The 23125-nt window shown below is 42.3% G+C and overlaps 1 protein-coding gene across 7 annotated transcripts in view; it reads right to left on the bottom strand.

The window, feature by feature from the left end:
• Gria1 (glutamate ionotropic receptor AMPA type subunit 1) overlaps positions 1 to 23125 on the bottom strand; it is a 345667-nt gene that overhangs the window by 160308 nt on the left and 162234 nt on the right. For 3 of the 7 annotated variants that reach the window (XM_042692388.1, XM_042692387.1, XM_042692391.1), the window contains 3 exons: positions 13260 to 13499; positions 10082 to 10275; positions 2593 to 2637 (listed from right to left, as the gene is read on the bottom strand). In XM_042692388.1, the coding sequence (XP_042548322.1) occupies positions 2593 to 2637; positions 10082 to 10275; positions 13260 to 13499 (479 nt within the window). Of the gene's footprint in view, positions 1 to 2592; positions 2647 to 10081; positions 10276 to 13259; positions 13500 to 23125 lie in introns of all 7 variants that reach the window. The other 4 variants (XM_042692390.1, XM_042692389.1, XM_042692392.1 and 1 more) reach the window with 2 other exon arrangements.

Here is a 23125-nt window from a genome sequence, read left to right as displayed (position 1 = left end):
TCAACTATGTCTCAGACTGAATTAATTAGTAATTTGAAGCCTAATTATCATCTAATCTATTGGAACATGTAAGGTTTTTGTATTTGGATGGTATATGTAATTTACATCCTATTAGCTGGCAGTTTTAAGGATTGGAGAGCTCATTAGGTCAGAAGACTAAAAGAAAAAAAAAAAGACCCAAAGAATATCACAAGGAGGGGATGGGGGCTGACTTGGGGACACTGTGGTTGAAGATTCCAGGGGCCACAGATGGGGGCTGGTGATGCTTTGGGGTCTTTCAGTGCTTATGAGGTCACAGACGTATAATTTTTAATCACCCCAAAGAGGGGATTATGCATGCCCTCTCCTTGTTCTGTGTATCCCCAATAGCAGGCTGCACTTAGGAGTCACTGATTGCTGGTCCTGAAGCTTGAACTCAGGGCCTGGGTGCCGTCCCTGAACTTTTATGCTCAAGGCTAGCACTCTACCACTTCCAGATTTTGTTTTGTTTTGCTTTGTGGAATTAATTGGAGTTAAATGTCTCATGGAGTTTTTTGGCCTATCCTGGCTTCCAACCCCAATCCTCATGTCACCTAACTAGCTAGAATTTCAAGGGTCTGTCCAACAAGATGTTAACCAGCTAGGTAGCACTAAGTCAATTCTCCCTTGCTGTTTCTACTTCTCCACACCCCAATGAGCTGGCTTCTGAAGTTCCTTCCAGCACTAAGGACCTGGGATTTGAGTATGATGACAAAGATTATTAGGGCCAGGACAAAAATTTCATCTTTCTTTTTCCAAATGGTCTGTTTTGGGGGGGAGGGAAGGGTGAAGACTTCAGCTCATCAAAAAACTCTGAATAACCATCACTGGTTTTAAATGCAAATATCTTTAAGAAAGCCATTGGCATCTCTGTGTAAATGAACCACTCTCAAGAGTCCTCCTTATTACCAGTCCTGACCCTCAAATATTGGAACAGCCAAGTCATGGAAATTTTGGAGGAAAGAGAAGGTCAGAGCCAGGACTGGTCTGAAGCAGGAAACCCTATCATAAGGCCTAAATTTTGTGCCTCAATTCAATTAGTGACCTTTGCTCAAAAATACGTACAAGCTACCAATCTTTTGATCAATTAATAATTAGCATTAAAGAAATAACATACATTTTAACCTAAAAATAAAAAAAAGAAATAACATGGTTACAAGTGATTATAGCCATGTGTTCTGTCAAGAGAAGTCTGGCCAATAAATTTGTCAGGAAAAGCTACCATTAAGGGTAACTGACATAGACAAAATTTATTATCAATTAAAATTTGATGAGAGCTTTCCCAGTCACTCTGAAAAATAATTTTGGAATTTCTCAAATTGTTAAACAGCGTTTAGCACAAAACCCAGCAATCCTACTCTTAGATACATCCTCTGAAGAAACAATTGTAAACTTACATTCATAAATTCATAGTAGCAATATTCATAATAGCTGTAAAACAACCCAAACATGCATCAATTATTTAATAAATAAGCAAGTTGTGTTTGATCTATCTATTTATCAATCTCTCATGTATCTATCCATCTAATGGAATATTATGTGATAATAAAATAGATATATAGTGATAGAACTATGAAAACAACTAAATATAGAGGCTGCCTAGGGTTCTAGGTCCACCCTTCAGGTGGACACATAGTGATTTTTAATGGATATGGGTTTCTGAGTTGATGAAAAAGTTTTAAATTAGATCATGATGATAGTTTCATAATTCTGTACATATAGCAAGAACCAGCTAAATAGTACACTATAAAAATTGATGAGTGGTATGGCAGAGTATGTAGATTCTATTTTAATAAGAGCATTTAAAAGCAAAACAACATGCAAAATAAAATTAAATTTGGCTTTGCCAAAAAGGTTCTGGGAGGATCTAACTTAATAATTCAGAAAAGGCCAAAGTGCACATCATGATAAAGGAAAAAATAGACTGGGTTGAAATACTGATCACCAAAGAAAACAGAACGTCACACTAGCTGCTAGGTAAAACAACACATACAAACAATGATTTGATAAACCATCTTGTCTTTGTGACACAGAAAACAATTGCACCCATAAAAAGAACTTCATTGTATTAAAATGAAAACCATTTTTAATAGCCTGGTTGACATTTGTCATATAGAAAAATGATAAAAATATGAAAATGACATAATATTGTTCATGCTGGAAGATGGTTTTGGGTTAAAGATTTGTTAATGTTAGTGTTATCATGATTGAAATGTTTGTATTTATGAGTAGTAAAATATCATTAAAGTTCAAAGTAGAGGGCCAAAACAAGGAGATCACTATATCTGTGTCCCTTCAAAGATGTCCTGATTATGTCCATATTTTCACAGGGAATAGCTGATTTAAAGAGGAAATGTGGAAGATGGATAGTTGCTCTGCAATCTGCCAAGGAAGGTTAGAAGTTCATGCAGAGTGCATGGGAGTTTGTATGGAGGACAAAAGGGAATGAGATACTGACAAAACTTGGTATTATGGCTATGAATCTTCCCTCCTTCCCACACCAGGCAGGAAGCGCGGAAGCCAGCTCAGATCCCAAACATGGACACAGACGACAGCTTACATTGCTCTACTCACCAGATTTGCCAATATGTAGTGGTAGCCCATGCCATTCTTCTCCAGCTTTATGATCTACAAAACACAAAGGGGAGAGGACTCCTCAGCCAGGGAACCATCTCAACAAAAAAACAAGTATGGAGATACAATATCCCAGCTATCTAGCAATGATGGTGTTATTATTAGTCTTGCTTTCCAGGTGAGCAATACCCATAGCAAGGATAATTACCCTCCTTAATGTCACTTAGTTATTAAGTAGCAAATGTAGTTAGGGGTGTGTGTGTGTGTGTGTGTGTGTGTGTGTGTGTGTGTGTGTGTGTGTGTGTGTGTGTGTGTGCGCGCGCGCGCGCACGTGCTGGTCCAGGGGCTTGAACTCATGGTTTAGGTGATGGCCCTGAGCTTTTGTGCTCAAGGCTAATGCCCAGCCACTTGAATCATGGCTCCATGTTTGGCTTTTTGATAGTTTATTAGAGATAAGAGTCTCATGGACTTTTCTGCTCAGGCCAACTTCTGAACCATCTGACCCATGATCCTCAGATCTCAGCCTCCTCCTGATTGGCTAAGATTACAGTCATGACTTTTACTGGCACCTGGCCAAATGTGGGTTTTGAAATCAGTTTTGTTTGATTCCCAGGAGAGAAAGATATTATGATAAAGCCAGGGACCCCACTGAAATTCCGTTGTACTCTTTTCATAAAGCTGTCCATGTACATGGCAAGTCTTCTTAGGTAAGAATCTTGCGTGGGATATCATCTCACGATCATGACAGTATTTGCTGCCTGGATGGTCACCTGTGTGTGTGTGTGTGTGTGTGTGTGTGTGTGTGTGTGTGTGTGTGTGTGTGTGTGTGTGCGTGATTTCATCATATTCTTAACGTTCTGTTTCTTGTAACAATCCTATGCAGATGTCATGCTTTCTCTTCTATGAATTTTATGCTTTCCTTGGTGGCTCAATTAGGAAGATGGGGAAAGACTACCAGGATCATCTCATCCAACCCCTCATCAAACAGATGGGAGGCGGAGGCCCAAAGTGAGGAAGTCACCTGTCTGGATGCTGTACTTGTCTGGTAGTAGGATCAAGGGCAAAAACTTGATTTGTAAACCTTTCCATAGGATGCCTGACTACCATTAATCATTAAGTGTAAGGACCTTCAAACACCATTCAACTGTGGACATGGACTGTCTCTAATTACTGCAGTAGGAAAAAAAAAACTTGTGTAAATAAACCTATCCAAGCTGGGTGCTGGTGGCTCATGCCTGTCTCCCTAGCTACTCAGAAGTCTGAGATAGGAGGGTCATGGCTTGAAACCAGCCTGGGAGAAGTCTGTGAGACTCTTATCTCCAATAAACTACTCAGAGCCAGAAATAGTGCTGTGGCTCAAGTGGCAGAGTGCAAGTCTGGAGCACAGAGATGCTCAATGACATAGCCCAGGCTTTGAGTTCAAGTCCCAGGACTGGCAAGAAAACAAAAAAACTATCCAGAGTTTTGCTAGAGAAGTCAAATATTCTACTCAACAAGGAACAGTTAAGACCACAGACTTTTTTTTTTTGCTGGTCCTGGTGCTTGAACCTGGGGCCTGGGTATTGTCCTTGAACCTCTCTATACCCAAGGCTAGTGCTCTACCACTTGAGTCACAGTGCTACTTCTGGCTTTGTCTGTTTATGTGGGCTTCATGCATGGTGGGAAAGCATTCTACCACTGAGCCACATTCCCAGCACCTCCTTTTATTTTGTCATTCGTGGGGCTTGGACTCTGGGCCTGAGTGCTGTTCCTCAGCTCTTCAGCTCAAGGCTAGCGCTCTACTACTTGAGCCACAGTGCCACTTTTGGTTTTCTGAGTGGTTTATTGGAGATAAGAGTCTCACAGACTTTCCTGCCCAGTCTGTCTTTGAACCGCAAGCCAGATCTCAGCTTCCTGAGTAGCTAGGATTACAGGCCTCTAACACCCGGTGACAACAGACTTTATTGATAGCCTTGGCTAGCCTGTAAATTAACTTAATGTCTTCTTTCCTTCCTTCCTTTCTCCTTCCCTCATTCTCTTCCTCTCTCCCTCTCTTTATTTCTGTCCCTCCCTCCCTCCCTCTATCCCCCCTTCCCTCCCTCCCTTCCTTCCTTCCTTCCTTCCTTCCTTCCTTCCTTCCTTCCTTCCTTCCTTCCTTCCTTCCTTCCTTTCTTTCTTTCTTTCTCATCAAATTGTTGTAAGTATACTGGACTGGGATCTTCTTTCCTTGCACAGTGGCAAGGAAACATAAAACACAGGAGAAGCATTCAGGCTTCCCTAACTGAATGAATTTTCAAGGTTATTAAAGTCCACATTCAGACCTCTACTTAATGGGATGTATGTGCATAAAGACTCACTTTTTTTAATATGGGGAATAATTAAATGCAAGCACACACCATGCCTTGAATCAGTAGTTAGACTGTGAAATTCCAGATCACAGAGCTCAAATACAATGGTGATTTATTAATAATTCTTTGTTACTTTACATCTTCTTGTCAGAGTGGTTGCTGCCCCTTGCAACAAAAAGCTACCTTTTTTCAAAAGTCTGTCCAATTGCTTCCCCCTCCTCCTCCTCCTCCTCCTCCTCCTCCTCCTCCTCCTCCTCCTCCTCCTCCTCCTCCTCCTCCTCCTCCTCCTCCTCCTCCTCCTCCTCCTCCTCCTCCTCCTCCTCCTCCCCCTCTTCCTCCCCCCCCCCTCCTCCTCCTCCTCCTCCTCCTCCTCCTCCTCCTCCCCCTCCTCCTCCCCCTCCTCCTCCCCCTCCTCCTCCCCCTCCTCCTCCTCCCCCTCCTCCTCCTCCCCCTCCTCCTCTTCCTCCTCCTCCTCCTCTTCCTCCTCCTCCTCCCCCTCCTCCTCCCCCTCCTCCTCCTCCTCCTCCTCCTCCTCCTCTTCCCCTTCCTCCCTCTCCCCCTTCCCCTTCCCTTCTCCCTCCCCCTCTTCCTCCTCCTCCTCCTCCTCCTTCTCCTTCTCTTCTCCTATTTGCTGGTTCTGGTGCTTAAACTCAGGGCACTCTATTATTTAAACCACAGCTCCACTTCGGGCTTTTTGGGTGGCAAATTGGAGATAAGTGTCTCATTGACTTTCCTGCTCAGGCTGACTTTGAACTGTGATTCTTGTATCTCAGCTTCCTGAATAGCTAGAATTATAAGTGTCAGCCTATTCAGATTCTAAGAAGCACAAAACAGCAAATAAAAGAGATTCGGAAATCTACCACATTCAGACCATTGGTCGGCCTGGCTTCTCCAAAATAAATATAAAAATTAAAGCACAGAACAAGCCAATCATTGATCACTTACAACCAATAAAGATTAGCAATTTCATATAGTAAACTTTACAACCATCTACTCATCAATCTACCTATTGATCTACCTACCTTCCTTCATTTACTCATTTTATTTCAGAAATATTTAAGTGTTAACTGTGTATATACATCTGACAGCACTGTGGAGGGTCAATAACAGATACCGCCTTCTTAAAGGCTACATTTCTTGGGAGAAGATGCATAATAAATAGGTGCACATGGAACCGCAAGCTGACAAAGGTGTTAGGGGGCACAGTGTCTCATGGGATCTATCACATGACCTATTGACCCTATGAATGTCAAATCTCTTTCCACTGGATTTCCTTTATTCATCATCATGGTGTCTGAACGGTATCTCCAATTCGCTGCGGATCAATATGCTTTATGTTGAGGTGTTAATCTCACCTTAGTGTGAAGCCTGCTTTGAGTTTTTTCATCTGTTCAGCAAGTATTTGCTGAATATAGACTATACGTCAAGCATATGTTGTGTGCTGGGATTGCAGCTTTGACCTAGTGACCTCTCTGAGCCAAGTTGCCATTTTAGTGGGGAGCCAGATGGTCAATGTATAAATAGATAACACGAATAAGACTTCTACAGGTGAGAAGTACCATGAAGACAATAAAGCAGTGAGAGGTGGTGAATGGTTAGTGGAAATCTGCCATCTAATGCAGTCTGCTTTAATGACTATATTATATAATCTGGTGCCTTCTAGTTTGATAAAAGTGTGATATTCTAAAAAAACTAACAACAACAAACCAATGTAGTTTCTTGCTCACCATAATCTTTGAGTTCTCATGGTTTATAAGGGACCCCCTAACCTCTTTGGTCTTGCTCACTATTATCCCTAGCTGATACTCATCATCCTCCACTCTGTTAGCCCTTGAATGACCTCTGAGCTTTCAGTGTGACCTTAACTCTAGCTAAAAGGCATTTATTTTCCCAATGGTTACCTTAGACATTAGGACTCATAGTTCAGATTATTATCCTTAGGGATTCTATTAATTCCTTCTCCTTTTAATTCATTCAGAAACTATTTATTAAAAACTTGCAGGATGGCAAACATGGGTCATGGTCAGGGGGAATTTTTTTTTTTTTAAATCCCAGTCCTCATAGAACTTACATTTGACTTCAGGGATTAGAAACAATCGATTTCCTACCAGAATTTGGAATCATTGTCTTTTTCTTTTGGTTATGTAGAACTTTTTGTATTAGGATGAAAAGACACCAGTGGCCATGTCAGACAGTCTTGGAGGATGCCAATGGTTGTCAGACTGTAAATCAGAGATATACGTGATAGATTTGCTATTGTCACTGACTAGTTTTCTGAATCTGAGGCAGATATCATTCAATTCATTGGATCATCAGGTGTCCTGTCTATAAAAATGTGATAAGATCTCTTCAAACTATGTCATATTTTTCAGAATAGAACAGAAAAACATAATTCTATATGTTACAATATACTAATAAAACAAGATAATAACTCCTTATCAAATATTCAATGTGTTTTGACAGAGTTGATAACTATAAACATAGTGACAGAAAAAGTTTGTTGGTTGGTTGGTTGTATTTTGCTGATCCTGGGGCTTGAACTCAGGATCTGGGCACTATCCTTGAGTTTTTTGGCTCAAGGCAAACACCCTTCCACTTTGATCCACAGCTCTACTTCCAGCTTTTTGTGGTTAATTGATGGTAAGAGTGGCACTGATTTTTCTGTTAGGCTGGCTTTGAACAGCAATCAACTGAATTCAGCCTCCTAACTAGCTAGGATTGTAGGCGTGAGCCACTGGCTCCTGGCTGGAAAGTTGTATATTTAAGAGGTTGAAACCTCTTAAATTTAGATTGATCTGGCTTCCTTCTTTCCTTAGATGTTATCTGCAAGATCCTGGGTAAATATAATCCTTCTTTTCTTCATTTAGAAAAGAGGACACTGATAGTTGTTTTATAAGGTTGATAGGAGGAAGAATAAAATTATACAAGAAAAAGGCTTTGTAAAATGCTTGGCATACTGTAAGCATTCAAAAAATAGCACAAAACATCAGGACAAGTCTTTATTAATAATACTTCATTTTCATTCATTTCAGTCTCCATCTTCTATCTTGTCTCCTTATGCAGAGCAAGAGATTTCATTCCTATTTCACATAAATTCATTTATGCCCAAAAGAATGAAGAGACTCAGGGAGCTAGTACAATTCGACATTATAAATAGCCAAAAAAAATAGGAAATGTTTTCATATCTATTCCTTCTAAATACTTTTCATGTATTTAGAATAACTGGTTCTTTAATCTTAAACAAAGCCTTCTTAAAGATAGTGATTATTATTAGTCCCATTTTGCAGACTGGGAACTTGAGATGTACAAAGCCTGAAAACCTGGCCCAAGGTCACAAAGCTAGAAAGTAAATCCTAGACTGTGTAGATCCAGAGACTGTACTGCTAACTACTATCATCTACTGCCACATTTAAACACAGTGTTTGGAATCTTTTTTGGGGGGGGGGGGCGGTCCGGTCGTGGGGTATGAATTCTGGGCATGGGTGCTGTCCCTCAGCTCTTCAGCTCAAGGCTAGTGCTCTGCCACTTGAGCCACAGCGCCACTTTGGCTTTTGTTTTTCTTTTTGCTTATGTGGTGCTGAGGAATCGAACCCAGGGCCTCATGCATGCAAGGCAAGTGGTCTACCATTGAGCCACCTTCCCAGCCCCAGTGTTTGGAATCTTGATTCCAGCCAAGAGACTTCTATCCACATAGAAATATTTGCTCATTTCTCCTTCTTTTCTTTCCTTTTTCTTCTTGTCAGTGATGGGGTTTGAACTCTGGGCCTGAGTGCTGTCCCTGAACTCTTCAGCTCAAGGCAAGTACTCTACCACTTGAGCCACAGAGCCACTTCCGTGTTTCTGGTGGTTCATTGGACTTTCCTGCTCCAGCTGGCTTTGAACCTCGGTCCTCAGATCTCAGCCTGCTGAGTAGCTAGGGTTACAGATATGAGCCATCCGTGCCTGGCTCATTTCTCTTTTATAAAATTTAATTTTTTTTTTAAAAGCACACCTCAACCCACACTTTCCAATGTAGGATGCACAGTTATTCCTTAGAGAATTCATGGTTTTCAAACTTCTCCCTCCACTGTTACTATGTCTTTCTGAATGATAGCTCAGCGGGATCCAGGTTCCCTGTGGGAAAGCCAGGGTGTTGAGGGCCATTAACAAGCTTTGTCATGTTGTCAAGGATCTAAAAAAAAAATCACCATCTTTTTATTCTACGGCACTGCTCAGGCTTGATTGCAACTCTCTTTCCTTGCTAATTCATCTGAATACACAAATGTAGCTTAAAATGACAAGTAATGGACATGAGGCCAATGGAGTCTGGAGTTGGTCATGTGACAGCAAGTACAGTTTAGAGATTGCTGGCTCAGAATTGCCACCGTTACAGCACCTATGCATAGAATATGCAATTAATGCATATTCATAGACTATGCAATTAATGCAAGAGCATGTTCAGGAGAACATTTCTTGGTCTTAAAGCAGCAGTGGGTCACAATGATGTGAGGACAAATGTTAGGTCAGTGAATGGCAGATGCCAAGGCTGAGTGCAAGAATCTTGGCTCTGGCTCGAGCTCCTAATGTGCTAACACTGAGAAGCAATGTAATTTGATTTATTTTTTTATTTGTATTTTTTCCCCACAATAAAAAGAAACACTGGTGGTAAGGTTTGGGTCAATCAATCTAAGACCCATTTAAAGTACCCTACCCAGCCAGACACTTGAGTCTCATGCCTGTAATTCTAGCTTCTCAGGAAGTTAAGATTTGAGGGTCCTGGTTCAAATCCAACCCAGGCAGGAAAGGCCTTAGAGAGCCTCTTATCTCTAATGAACCAATAGAAAACTGGAAGTGGAACTGTGGTTCAAGTGGTAAAGCACTAGCCTTGACAAACACTTAGGGACAGCACCCACGCCCTGATTTCAAGCCTCAGGATGGGTACACATACACACCCAGACACCCAGACACACACACACACACACACACACACACACACACACACAGAACCCTATCAAGGCTCTTGTTGTTTATCCAACTTCATAACATTTTATAATTAAATTTTATGAACTATAGGCTATGAGAAGGAACAGCCATCTTTATAACCCCCTTTAGAATACCATGACAAAACTACGTCCAGTTTTCCTGAATGACTCTACCTCCCACCTCCCAGAGTCCTTTGCTGCCTTCACTACCTGACCCAAGATGGCGTTGAGCCGTTCGGATTCACAGTCCACTACCACCAATCTCTCCTTTTTCTTCTCCAGGTCCTGAAAGAGCATCCTGTAACCTTCTTCTGTGGTTGTCAAAATGTTCACCGCTGTCACCTGCCAGTTCTTCTCTGCAGCTGTGTCCAGGACTTTCTGCAGGACGGACAAACCTAGACGTTGACCAGTAGGACAGAGAAATTGCAGAAAGTCATTGAATGCAATGATCACCCCATTTCTACCAGGCATTCATTCACCTCTGTCTTCCCTAACTGCGTTCCTCCTCCAAATCCATCTCAGCTCCAGATTTTTCTTACTGTTTAAATCTGAACTTCATGAGGGCAGGCACTGAGTCTTCTTTTCTATTCCTGAAGAAGCTAGGCGCTGGCGGCTCACACCTGTGATCCCAGGAGGCTGAGATCTGAGGATCGAAGTTCAAAGCCAGCCCAGACAGGAAAGTCTGCGAGACTCATCCCCAATTAACCAACCAAAAGCCAGGAGTGGAGCTGAGGCTCAAGTGGGAAAACGCTAGCCCCAGGATTAGTGTACACACACACACACACACACATGCACACCCGTGTGTGCACACACACACACACACACACACACAAAATCTGAGGCTTAAATCCCAAATACTGAGTATTAATATCTTATAAAGACTTACTTGTCTCTCGTAACTTTTAAAGATTCAATAGAGTGTCAGTATAAACCATGGTCAAATCTCATTGTCAATATGCAGATTAAATGAGAATACTTGATGCTTGCCAGAGTTGGATACCTGTGTTAATACTTAGTAACTGTCCACTATATGGGTAATCACTTAATAATCGTTGGTCAGGTTTGTGGATATAATCTCAATAGCTACTTTGTTGAGGTATCCAGGAAATTTCATTTAACTATTGACAACTAGAGAGGAGGAGACAATTGATTACCCAGTGTTGCTTTTCTTCATCTTTATGACTTACATTGTGTGTATTGGTTTCCTATGACTGCTGTAACAAATAAGCCCAGATAGACTGCTGTCCACATCAAAAAATACTATTTTACCCTTTCAGAGGCCAGACATTTGAAATAGGTCTCCCATTCTTTTTTCAAGGTTCTAGATAGAATCCAGTTTCTTGCTTTCATAGCTTCTAGAAATGGACTATATCCTTTGGCTCATGTTCTCTTCCTTCAAAGACAAACCCAGCAATGGTGGCTAAACCTCTCTCATCTCATTTTGACACCGACTTCTGCCTCTGCTTCTCTGATTGCTCTATGTCTAACAGTAATTCAGGATAATTTCCTATTTATAGGTCAGTTCATTAGAATTTTTTTTTTTTTTTTTGCCTATTGTGCGACTTGAACTTGGGACCTGGGCACTATCCCTGAGCTCTTCTGCTCAAGGCTAGTGCTCTACCACTTTGAGCTACAGCTCCACTTCCTTCCCCCCACCACCACTTTTTTTTGGTGGTTAATTGGGGATAAGAGTCTCAGACTTTCCTGCCTGGTCTGGCTTTGAACCTTGATCTTCAGATCTCAGCCTCTTGAGAGTAGGATGACAGGTATGACGCCTAGCTCATTACAGCTTTTGATTCCATTAGTAAACCTTAATTCTTTTTGCCAGGTAACATTAACACACATGAAGATTCGAGGGATTAAGGAATGGAACTAGTTTGTAGGGCATCATTATTCCACTTGTCAGATATCACTGTTTTTTTTTCTTATATTACTAATTTTTTTGTATCATTGCCAACTGCCAGTCCTTTCTGTAAGGGCCAATTTGGTGCTTGACCTCACAAATTACCTAGAAATTGATTCCTAGCTTTGTTTCTCTCCTTGTGGAAATCAAGGCTCAGCATAATTTGGTCACTGGTTCAAGATTACATAGCTAGCAAACAGCAGACTTTAAACTTATCTACAATTACCTTATTTGATGGAGGGCGAATAGTGGTGTTTGAACTCATGGCCTTATGATTGCTAGGTAGACACTCTACCACTTGAGCCACACCTCCAAGTCCACTCTTTCCCATCTGAATAGCACTTGACTATCTGCCTTATAAACTATTTTCATAAGCCACTATCTTTTAAGACTTCCTGCATGCAACCATGTAAGAGCATTGTTCCACTATCTCAGCTTCCAGGGCTTATATGTGCCATGAATGATTTACACCATGAATGATTTACTCCTTCTTACAGAACATCAGTATACAAGGGGGAAGGCAAGGAAATGCAAGCAAACACCACAACAGCCAAAAAGAAGTTCACCTTTGGAGGAGCAGAGACCAGAGAAACTGATATTAGAATATAGGCTGTAAAAGAGAAGGAGGCTTTCACTATGTAGGTTTTGAGACAGAAAATGCAGTCCAGAAAATGAGAATAGTATGAGTAAGCAAGAGAAGGAAGAAAAGTACAGGAAATGTTTAGAAAATATGGCATAAAATTCAAAGGAGGCAGAATTACAAAGGACTCAGGGATGAAAACAATAGTGATGATGATGAAAGTGATGATAATGATATAATGGCAGTGATAATGACGGTGACAATGATCATGAGGGGACAGAGATGATGAATTTGATGACAGTAATGGTGATGAGGAGGAGGAGGATGGTCTAATAGTGGTAATGATGGTGGTGGTGGTGGTGGTGATGATAATGACGACAATCATGATGATAGTGACAGCAGCCAACGTATATGGAGAAATTTGAGCATTTACTATGCTGCAGGCATTCAAATGGATTTTCTAGCCATTATCTCATTTAATCTTCACACTACTTTTAAGACGTAGAGACCATTTTAATATCATTATAGGGATGAGAAAATGAAAGCCTAGAGAATTTTACCTCCATAACCTAAGTGTTGAAGCTAAGACATAGACAGCTTTCCCAAAGTCAAACACCCAGAGAAGAGTAGATCCAGCGTTCAGGTTTGGGTTTGTCTACACTCCTGCTAACCATCCAGTGAGCCAAGAAGCAAGAGACTGAAGCCCTTGGCCTCAGGAGCCATGGATGGGACCATGGTGAGGCCATAGAACGAAGTGATGAGTTAAGAGGATTAATCTCAAAGAATGTGTTTCTACACTGTGTGTTAGAGCTTAGTTACCAAGAAATTAATCCACAGAAACAAAGCAATGAGGGGGCAATGCTGAACAGTCTCCCGATCCCTAATCCTTGGCTTACCTCGGTCGGCATCATAAATGTAGACAAATTTCTGCCACTTATAATGGTCAATGATGCTGATGAGGGCATCCTGTAGTTCTGGGCGCAGTTGAAGGACGAACTGATTGGATGTGTCCACGGGAAAGCTAGGCGTAATGAAGCACACGTGGAGAGCCCCGCAGAAGGAGGTCAGCATGTTGACAGTCCTTCGCTCATAAAACCCAAAGATGGCGTAAACTCCTTTGGAAAACTGGGAACAGACTGCGAAAGTAAAGGAAGGGTTAGTGGGCAGAAGATACTATAGATTAATGATCAGATGGTCCCACACTGGATTCATTTACACAAGATAATTCATTAAGCCAAGTACCCATACACTGTCCATTAGGAAGTTGTTAAACCATTGAATCTGTTTATGTAGGCTTTCAACTCACCAATCTATTCATCTCTCCATCTGTCCATCCTATCTATCCATCTTCTCATGCATTCGTCTGCCCAAATCTGGTGTCTATTGGACATTGATTACATGACAGCTATTATCATGGTTGTCAATTATAGTAGTCATGTGTGTGAAACATTTTGATGTATTACCTCACTTTGTCTCAACGATGATCCTATTAAGTAAGAAAGGAATGGCTTGGCTCTGTGTATGTGTGTGTGTGTGTGTATACTATCCTAAGATTTGAACCGAAAGGCCTGAGTGCTGTTCCTGAGCTTTTTGGATTTCTTTTGCTCAAGGTTAGTGTTCTACCTCTTGTACCACAGCTCTACTTTTGGCTTTTGATAGTTTAGTAGAGATAAGAGTCGTACAGATTTTCCTGCACAGCTTGGCTTTGAACTGTGAAATTCTCATTTTTCCGCTTCCTGTATAGCTAAGACTACAAGCATAAGCTACTGGTGCTCAGTTTGGCTATGGTTTTAGAAGGTAAAACCAAGGATCAGAAAGTGGACATGTTCATGGAACATGTTTAGGACAAATCAGAGTCAGGTGGACATCTTGACTTTTAAAGTTATCTTTCCATTTTATTGCCCCTTTCTTCAATGTAAAACATGAAAACCTGTGATAGGAAGATGGATTTCAACCAATTATTGCTACTGATGTATACTTGGGGAAACAAGGGTTTATCTTCTTCAGCCTGTCCCTGACTGTTCATGTGTATTTCTCTGCTGATGTTCGTGTTGTGTTTGTATACCTTGGTAGCTTCCTCCCCCAACCTGTCCTTCAGTATATCAGTGATAGCAGTAGCTTAGCAGTGTGACCATCCCACGAGATTCATTTCATGGTACCCAAGCTCAGTTACCACTCCTGGCTTGTGGTTGATTACATTACTGGTTAGAGTATAATACTAACAAATAAGCCTAAGGGCATGCCATCAAACTTCTGATGAGTCAGTTAAACATCCTTGTACTCTCTGATACAGGATGCAGAGTTCAGACTTTACCTGAACAAAGGACACAACCCAGGAATACTTCCAGTGCCTGAAAATTACTCCTTCAATGTGAATGGGGAGAAAGATCAGCCACTCTGTGTGTGTGTGTGTGTGTGTGTGTGTGTGTGTGTGTGTGTGTGTGTGTGTGTGTAGTGCATAACTGTTGTATCATCACTGGAGAGGCTGAGGAAGGAGATTGCAATTTCAAGATCAATCTGGGGTACATAGTTAGACCCTGTCTCAAAAGAAAGGAAGGATGGAAAAGAACAGAAAGAAAGGAGAAGAAAAGAAGTCCAGCTTCCACTTCAGATGAGTGAGCATGCCATTTACAGGTCATCACTAGCATCTGCTTGCATACTTCTGCATACTGGGCACTCACTACCTCTTAAAGTCCAGGGACTAACTGCTCTTTGAAACCAGAACATCATGGAATGCCTTAATCTACTCCATGGCCTTCCTGGCTTCTTATGGTTGCACCCATGGATTCGAACTTTATGTATATTAAAAACATTTAATATATAAATATATAGCATAATATAATATACAATACATACATAATATATAAAAACTACATGTAAACATATAATGTAGTATATATAAATAAAATATATAAAAATGAACATATAAAGAATAATTATGTGATACATAAATATATAAATAAAAATGTGTAAATATGTAATGTATATAACAGTCTCCGCCCTCAGATTTGAACTCAAGTCATAGGCAATGTTCCTGATCTTTTTCTGCTCAAAGCTTGCACTCTACAACTTGAGCCATAACCCAACTTCTGGATTTCTGCTGATTCATTGGAGATAAGAGTCTCATGGACTTTCCAGCTCAGGCTGGCTTTGAACCATGATCCTCAGATCTCAACCTGCTGAGAAGCTAATATTACAGGTGGTGTTTAAGGTGTTTTTTTTTCTTCTATTTTGCAATGGAATCCATCCTCTACTCAGAAGTTACAGGGGTATGATTAATTAAAAACAAACAGAACACATCTTCTCATTTCCTTAGGCAAAGTCTTTTATGGCTTTCAAATTTCCGGGTACAAATGGAGTCAAATGCTCCCAATATCAGGTTTTGATGCAGAACGCGAGTAATGGCTACTCCTCTGAGTTCTCCTACCTCATATATTTTTCCCCATGTGCCCTATTCCAGTCCCTCTGGCCATTGCTCTTTGCTTCAAGGTTGGAGTTTAAGACAGACTGCATTTGCCATTGGCTACCTGCCTGTGGAGCCACTGCTTCAACTCCTTCCACACATTACTTCTCTTCTGCAGTGATGTTTTAGCTCATCCCTCCTCCCTAGATGGCCTTTGCCACTTCTCAGCAGCCCCTTTCCCCTCTCTACCACATCATCCTGTCTCATTTCCTATGCTCTAATCATTATTGTCTAAAGTTGTTGCTATCTTGGTTTATTGGTATAGATCAGTAGCTGCTTGAGTGAATGCCCATGCCCTGAAAATAGTGGGTCTTGTTTATGCTTCAGAGCCAGCGGGGTGCTAGGCCATGGGAGGCACTTGATAAATACTTGATGGATGAATTAATAATGACTGCTTGATGAGAAAGTCACAGGATCTGCAGTAGGAGATGGAGACCTTGGGTCCCCCTTGGCTTCCAGCTTTTCTGTCCCGGGTAGCTTTCTTCTCAGATTATCTATTTACTTTCTACCATCCATGCTACTTTCCTTTCCATTCTAATGAGGACACTCTGACACTTTCTATTCACAGCCTACGAGACACCCTGTCTTTAAATGTCTATTGTAATTACTAGGCTCAGGATTTCCATAAATATGGATTTCTCTGCAAGGAAGTATACATTGTATATTATCCTCCCTATATTAAATATAGGTTTGTCAAAAAATGTACAATCCATCTCCCAGACAGGGGTATAGATATATGGTAAGCCCACAAGTTCTGTTAAACCATCATAATGCATTCTCTGTGGTATTTTTAGGATCTCTGCTCTGCTCTTGCTGTAATGAAATATCCTGTGGGATATGAATCAGATTCATGTCTCCTACAGTGTTCACACATTCAGTCATATATCAGGGACACACATGGCCAAGTGCAAAAAAAGGTGCGCAGGAAAAGAGAAGAAATAGACATGGTCAAGTGTTTAGACACATAGAAGACCAGTATTGTTTCCTCCTCTCAAATTATTTCCCTATGTTTCCCTTCTGTGAATCTCTTCCCTTAAACTTCATTTAAAATGCTTAATTCTTTAAGTCTTCCTAAAAGAACATGGCTTTAAAAGAGCCAGGCCCGATTGCCTTTGAGTAGGCCCTATCTGCTAGAGTCACTCGGAGTCTGACATTCAAGTTGTCATTTCATTCAAGCTAAACTTGAACAACAACAGAAGGAGAAGGGAGGGAAAGGAGTGGGGGGAAGGAGAGGGAGAGAAAGAGTCAGAGAGAGACACATAGAGAGAGAGAGAGAGAAAGAAAGAGACATAGAGAGAGTTACACTCACAGAGACTGTTAGATTATTAGACTTTGCCAGAAAACCATGCAGACATCTAGATACAGAGAACAAAGAAAGGTTTATTGCTGGGAAAGGGGCTGGCAAGACCCCTTCTCACAAGGGAGAAGTAAGAAGAAGCGCCCTATTGTCTGGGGTGACCTATGTAACCTAGGAGGTTTAGGAGGGGCTAGAAGGGGATAAGGAGCCGAGACCCTGGTGTGGATGTGAGGGCCAGGGGCTTCGTCATGGCGGACTAGGATTGATGGCTGCTGTCCAAATAGTAGATAAGGGTCTGCAATCGTCCAGACCTGAGGTCACTCTAAGGGGCTCTTACTGCCTTATATGGTGGTAGCTGCCCCCAGAGAAGTGCCATCCCAAGGTTGAGGGGGTTAGCTAGCTGCTGATTATTTGCTGGTTGATTATTTACTGCCTTTACTAAATGGGCCTAGCATTTGCCTAAGAAGGGAGCATGCTAAGCTGTGCAAAAAAGAAGGAACATACTAAGCTATGGGAAGGGAGCTCTTGGGCTAACAGACTTCCCCCAGGAAAACAGAGAGGAGGGTGGGAGAGGAGAGAGAGAGAGGGAGGGAGGGAGGGAGGGAGGGAGGGAGGGAGCACAGAGGGAGAGAGAGGCAGAGACTAAGGAGAGAGAGACAGAGAGATAGATGCAGAGAGAGAATATCTTCCCACAGAGACAGAAAAACAGAGGCAGAGAGACACACAGAGAGATCTCCAAATGGAGAGAGACAGAGTTATATACTCATAGACTTCCCCCACAGAGAGAAAGAGAAGAAAGAGAGAGAGATCACAGAGACAGAGATATAAACAGACAGATCCCACACACAGAGACAGAGAGACATAGAGCCAGAGAGACACAGAGAGAGTACCCAACAGAGAGACAGAGACAATTACACACACACACACACACACACACACACACACACACACACACACACACGGAGAGGGAGAATCAAATCATTGGTTAAATGTTGAGAAATACATTCAACAGTGATAAAGTGCTTCTTTGACTCTGGCATAATAATATTCAAGCAGAAGAGATGCCATGATTCTGTACTGGTCCTGAGGCCAGAAGACCAGAAGAATTCTCCTTCCTGCTAAATCTCAGCTTCCCACTTACATGACCTTGAGCAAATCCACACTGTCGTGGGAGGTATTCTTATCAGTGAAACAATGACTTAGACTCTACAACATCCAACATCTTTCCAGGATCCAGAATTCTCGATTTGAGTCAAACTGCCTAGAAAGTATTTACATGATTCCAAAACCCAATAGACTGCTTGCCTATCAAACATTTGGTAAACTTCCATGCAGTTTTTCAATCCCAGAAACCAAAGGCTCTTGAGTTCATAGATCCTATTATAACCAAATCTGAGCACTTGGTCTAGATTCCTTTGGAGTCTTGAGTTTTACCTAAGAAATAATTTTTTGTTTCCATTTCCTGAAGTTCATTTTGATAAATATTACTTTGTATGACCTTTGTGTTCCTCTCCTAAGACTATCCTCCTTTGGTCTCACTGTGTGTGAATGCTTAGAAGATATATACATATGTCAGTTGTGGGGCTTGAACCCAGGGTTTGGGCACTGTTGCTCTACCACTTGAGCCACAGCTCCACTTCCAGTTTTTGAGTGGCTAATTGGAAGTAAGAATCTCAGGAGGACTTTTCAGCTTGGGCTGGCTTCAAACTGTGCTCCTCAGATCTCAGCCACCTGAGCAGGTAGAATTATAGGTGTGAGCCACTAGCACTTGGCTAGAAAACTTTTTTAACCTATTGTGGGAATTAACTGAGCATAGAGATGACAACTCATAGAGAGCTGAGCCAGAAGGGTATTATTAGCAATAGTGACCAGGAAGGAGGAATTGGTATGAATTCTGCTCCAAAGCAGAATCAGGGCCAGGTTCATATTTGTACTCAGGAAAGCACACTGCTTTCTCTGAGAAGCCATTAGGAGTTATTATTTGAACTCTTCTTTGCCAAGTGTTAGGCACTGCGCCCAGAATGTGGGCCTGCAATGGACTCTTCATGCCATGAGACAGGTTCAAACTGAAGACTATAGCACTAGTCCAAGCTGAGAACTGAGCTCTTCTATGCTGGCTACAGACCTGAAGCTCCTGACATGTGCATCATAGGCCATGTCCTCTTTGCTTCGACTACCTATCTGTCCCTCAATCCATTCAGGTGCCATTAGATAGCCAGAGTCTGCCACTCAGGCAGGAGAGAAGGCACTGGTGGTCTAGGAAGTCCCAGTGTCAAGGCCCATTGTGTAGCCTGTGCAAGAAACCACAGCTGGCCAGGTGATGGTAATTCATTCTCAGGGCTGTAGTAGGAATGGAGTTCAGGGCTCAAGCAGGGTTGGCCTTTGGAGCCTCAGAAAAAGGCTTCCAAGAGGAAAGATTCAGCTTCACCACCACAGGATAAGTAAGTGGGTATCAGCCAGAAAAGAAGGCTGGGGGAAGATATTCATGCATAAAGGGAAATCCATGTATAAAGAGTAGTGATTAGAAAGACCTGAGGGAGAGAGGGAGGGGAGAAAGAAAGGGGGTGAGGAAGAGAACGGAAAGAGAGGAGAGGAGGGGGGAGAGGGAGGAGAGAGGAGAGAGGGGAAAAGGAGGAGGAGAAAGAGGAGGAGGAGGAGGAGAGGGGAGAGAGAGAGAGAGAGAGAGAGCACGCATTCTGGCAGGGAATTCTGCCAGAATGTCAGACTCACAGCTCTCTGCCTCTGAGAGAATCTGTAGCAGAACCTGTCCAATAATCAGAGCAAGTAGAAAATGAGGCCAGGAACTCCCTCTTGGGAGGTACAAGGGCAAGAACTGGCAAGGGCAGGAAAACCCTTGCAGCGTGTTCGGTGTGGCTGCCCAATTCCATCCGCAGCTCCTCCGGTCCTCTTTGATAATTACTCCTGGTTAAGGCACCATCCACTTAGTATCAATAAATCTCACTAGCCCTGGGCACTGGCCTTGACAGCTTTCTCCCAGGGAGGGAGTTCCTGGGTATTAGCAGCTCTTTTTTATTTTTTATTTTATTTTTTTACTTTTTTTTATTGTCACTTCATTTAAGGCCTCTCACTCCAACATTTCTTCTGAGCTCCTGGCTTCAGTCCCTGGAAATGTGTCAGCCTCGTGGTAAATAGTGGATAATGAGGTGACAGGACAGCTTCATTTTGGGGGGGAAGGAGACAGTGTGTACGTGTGGATAGGGAGATTTTTAGATGCTCATTCTTCTCCCTTTACAATTTTTTTTTTTAGTCAGTCTTGGGGCTTGAACTCAGGGCCTTGGCATTGTCCCTGAGCTCTTGTTGCTCAAGGCTAGTCCTCTACTCCATTTGACCTACAGCTCCACTTCTGGTTTCCTGATGGTTCATTGGAGATAAGAGTCTCATGGACTTTCTTGCCTGGGCTGGCTCTGAGCCATGATCCTCACATCTCAGCCTCCTGAGTAGCTAGAATCTCAGGTGTAAGCCACCAGCACCCAGCAATTCTATCTTAATGTAGGGGGTAGGAGTCACATTGTTAGCATGATATGTTTTCTTTTTCAGTCACTCAGAAGACAACAAGAGTGGCTTTTTTTCCTCCTTCATGCCCTCTTGTATCTCAGCTCCAGAACTGACATGCAGAGATTCCTATAATAGATAGAAATTGTCCCTGTTCCTTCTAAACGGCATCATTTTGAGTTCACATCCAGAAGCATGACCCGGGCCTTTCTGTCACTGAGTAGATTAAACGTTATCACTTATGGAATAAATCCAAAAATATTTACTGGACTTACAAATTCGTATTGCCATAAAGTTGGGATTCTGTGATGACAAAAGGCATGGGAGCTTTCTGCTTTTGTGAGACTTGCTTAAAAGTAGGGGAAGTTTTGCATCAAGGGAAATAAATTGAGAACATAACAAGGGAGATCAACTGTGGACCAGATTATCGTGTGTGTGTGTGTCTGTGTGTGTGTGTGTCTGTGTGTCTGTGTCTGTGTCTGTATCTGTGTCTGTGTGTGTACTGAGGCTTGAACTCAGGGCCTCGTGCTCTTGTTTGGAGTTTTTGCTCAAGGTTGGCACTCTATCTTCTGAGCCACACCTCCACTTCCAGCCTCTCCAGAGTCTCTCATAGCTGCCTTCCAGGCCTGGCTTCAAACTATGATCCTCAGACCCCAGCCTCCTAAGTAACTAGGATTCTAGTAATGGTGCTTGGTAGAACAAAGGAGTGCAGCTATTATCATGGCCAGGGTTTAATGAACACCTACACTAGTCAAGGCAGGGCACTAGATACCTTGTCAGTTTATCTAAAAGTGCTGTGATGAGAACAAAGAGAATATCAGAGCGGCTGCAGAATATACAACAGACTTAAACTAGGGCTGTGGCATCGTACAGGGACACAACACGGGGAGGGGCTGGGGGAGGGCTAAGCTAGACTGGAGAAGCTAAGCCATAACATCATTACTCCCTTTGGCTATGGATTTATTCAAGGCCCTAGAGCCCAGCTAGGGAGATAGTTGGCAAGAAGATGGGAAAGAGGAGCTACTCTGCATTTATTATCAAACAAGGATATTAATTACTTATGTGGGAGGCTAAGGATTTGACAAATGCTGGACTCACCTAGCCGAGAATTGAAACTCACCATAGACACTGACATATCTGAAACTAAGGGTGGAAGCTGGGCCTGGGGGTTGGAGTGGGGGGAGGACCCCTAGTTTCTGCTGTCTATGGAAATACAGGCACCTGAAGGTGCCTGGCATGGCTCTGGAAAAGTAAATGCAATGAAGCAAAGCTGGGAATGGAAACAAGCCCCTCCCTCTTGGTGCTGTGATTTCACCACGTAGAAACAGTTTACATTAAATTACCTTATTTTTCACTTCCTTTCCTCTTCCCTTCCTCCTTCCTTCTATCCTTTTCCCTCCCTCCCTTCCTCCCTTACTTCCTTCCATTTTTCTTTTCTTCCTTCCTTCCTTCTTTGCTCCCTCCCTTCCTTTCTTCCTTCCTTTCTTCCCTTTCCCTCCCTCATTTCCTTTATCACTTCCTTCCCTTTTTCTTTTCTTTCTTCCTTCTAGCTTTGCTCTCTCCCTTTCCTTCCTTTATTCCCTCTTTCCCTCCCTCTCTCTCCCCCTCTCTTTCCCTTCCTCCCTCTCTCCTTCTCTCCCTCCCCTCCCCTTCCTTCCTCTCCCCTCCTTTCCTTTTCCTTCCCTTCCCTTCCTTCTTTCTTTCCTTCCTTCTTTCCTTCCTTCCTTTCCTCTCCCTTCCTTCCTTCCTTCCTTCCTTCCTTCCTTCCTTGTTTTCTTCCAATTCTTAATGATCAAACATTGATATTTTAAGGGAACATGTAGTTATACAGATTTTTCTGTTTCTCTTCTTCCTTCCTTCATTCATCCATTCATTCATTCATCTAACATGTGTTTACTGAGCATGCTGTAAATATTAAGCAGCAAGCTAGTTACTGGATAAGGAAAATGTCTATCCCCAAGGAGCCTAGCTTCACAAAGGGGAAAGAGATAACATGCAAATAAAGGAGTTCATTTTGAATACATCAGGTTACAAGGAAAATAAACTGAGGTGACATGAAGGTAAATGTCAGGGCTACTTTTGGTGGAGTGCTTAGGGAGACTTTCTCCATTATTCTGAGGTTTGAGTTGTAAGATGACCCTATGATGAAGCTGCCCAGACAAAGGGTCAGCAAAGGCATTTCAAGCAGAAACAACAACAATAAAGATCTATGCAGTTTAGGAATAAATTTAGGATGAGCTTGAGGAGCAAAAGGAAAAGGTCTGAGTGCACAGGGAGGAAGGAGGAAGAAGGGAAGCAGCAGAGATGAAAGTCAAAGAGAAAGCAGTCATAGAATTCTGAGTACAATCACTATACAGAAGAGACTTGGGTGTCTGTTGTAGCACATCACTCTGGAACAAGAAGGGCAGAGCTAGCTGATGTCATAAGACCTAGACATTTTATAGCTTAGGTCAAAGGATAAGACACACAGTGCAGGGAAAGGTTGTTTT

This window comes from Dipodomys spectabilis, unplaced genomic scaffold, assembly GCF_019054845.1.
Source record: "Dipodomys spectabilis isolate Male_0828 unplaced genomic scaffold, ASM1905484v1 ptg000155l, whole genome shotgun sequence".
NCBI lineage: Eukaryota > Metazoa > Chordata > Mammalia > Rodentia > Heteromyidae > Dipodomys > Dipodomys spectabilis.
Note: the sequence above shows the minus strand (reverse complement) of the source record. Positions and strands in the feature narration are given on the sequence as shown.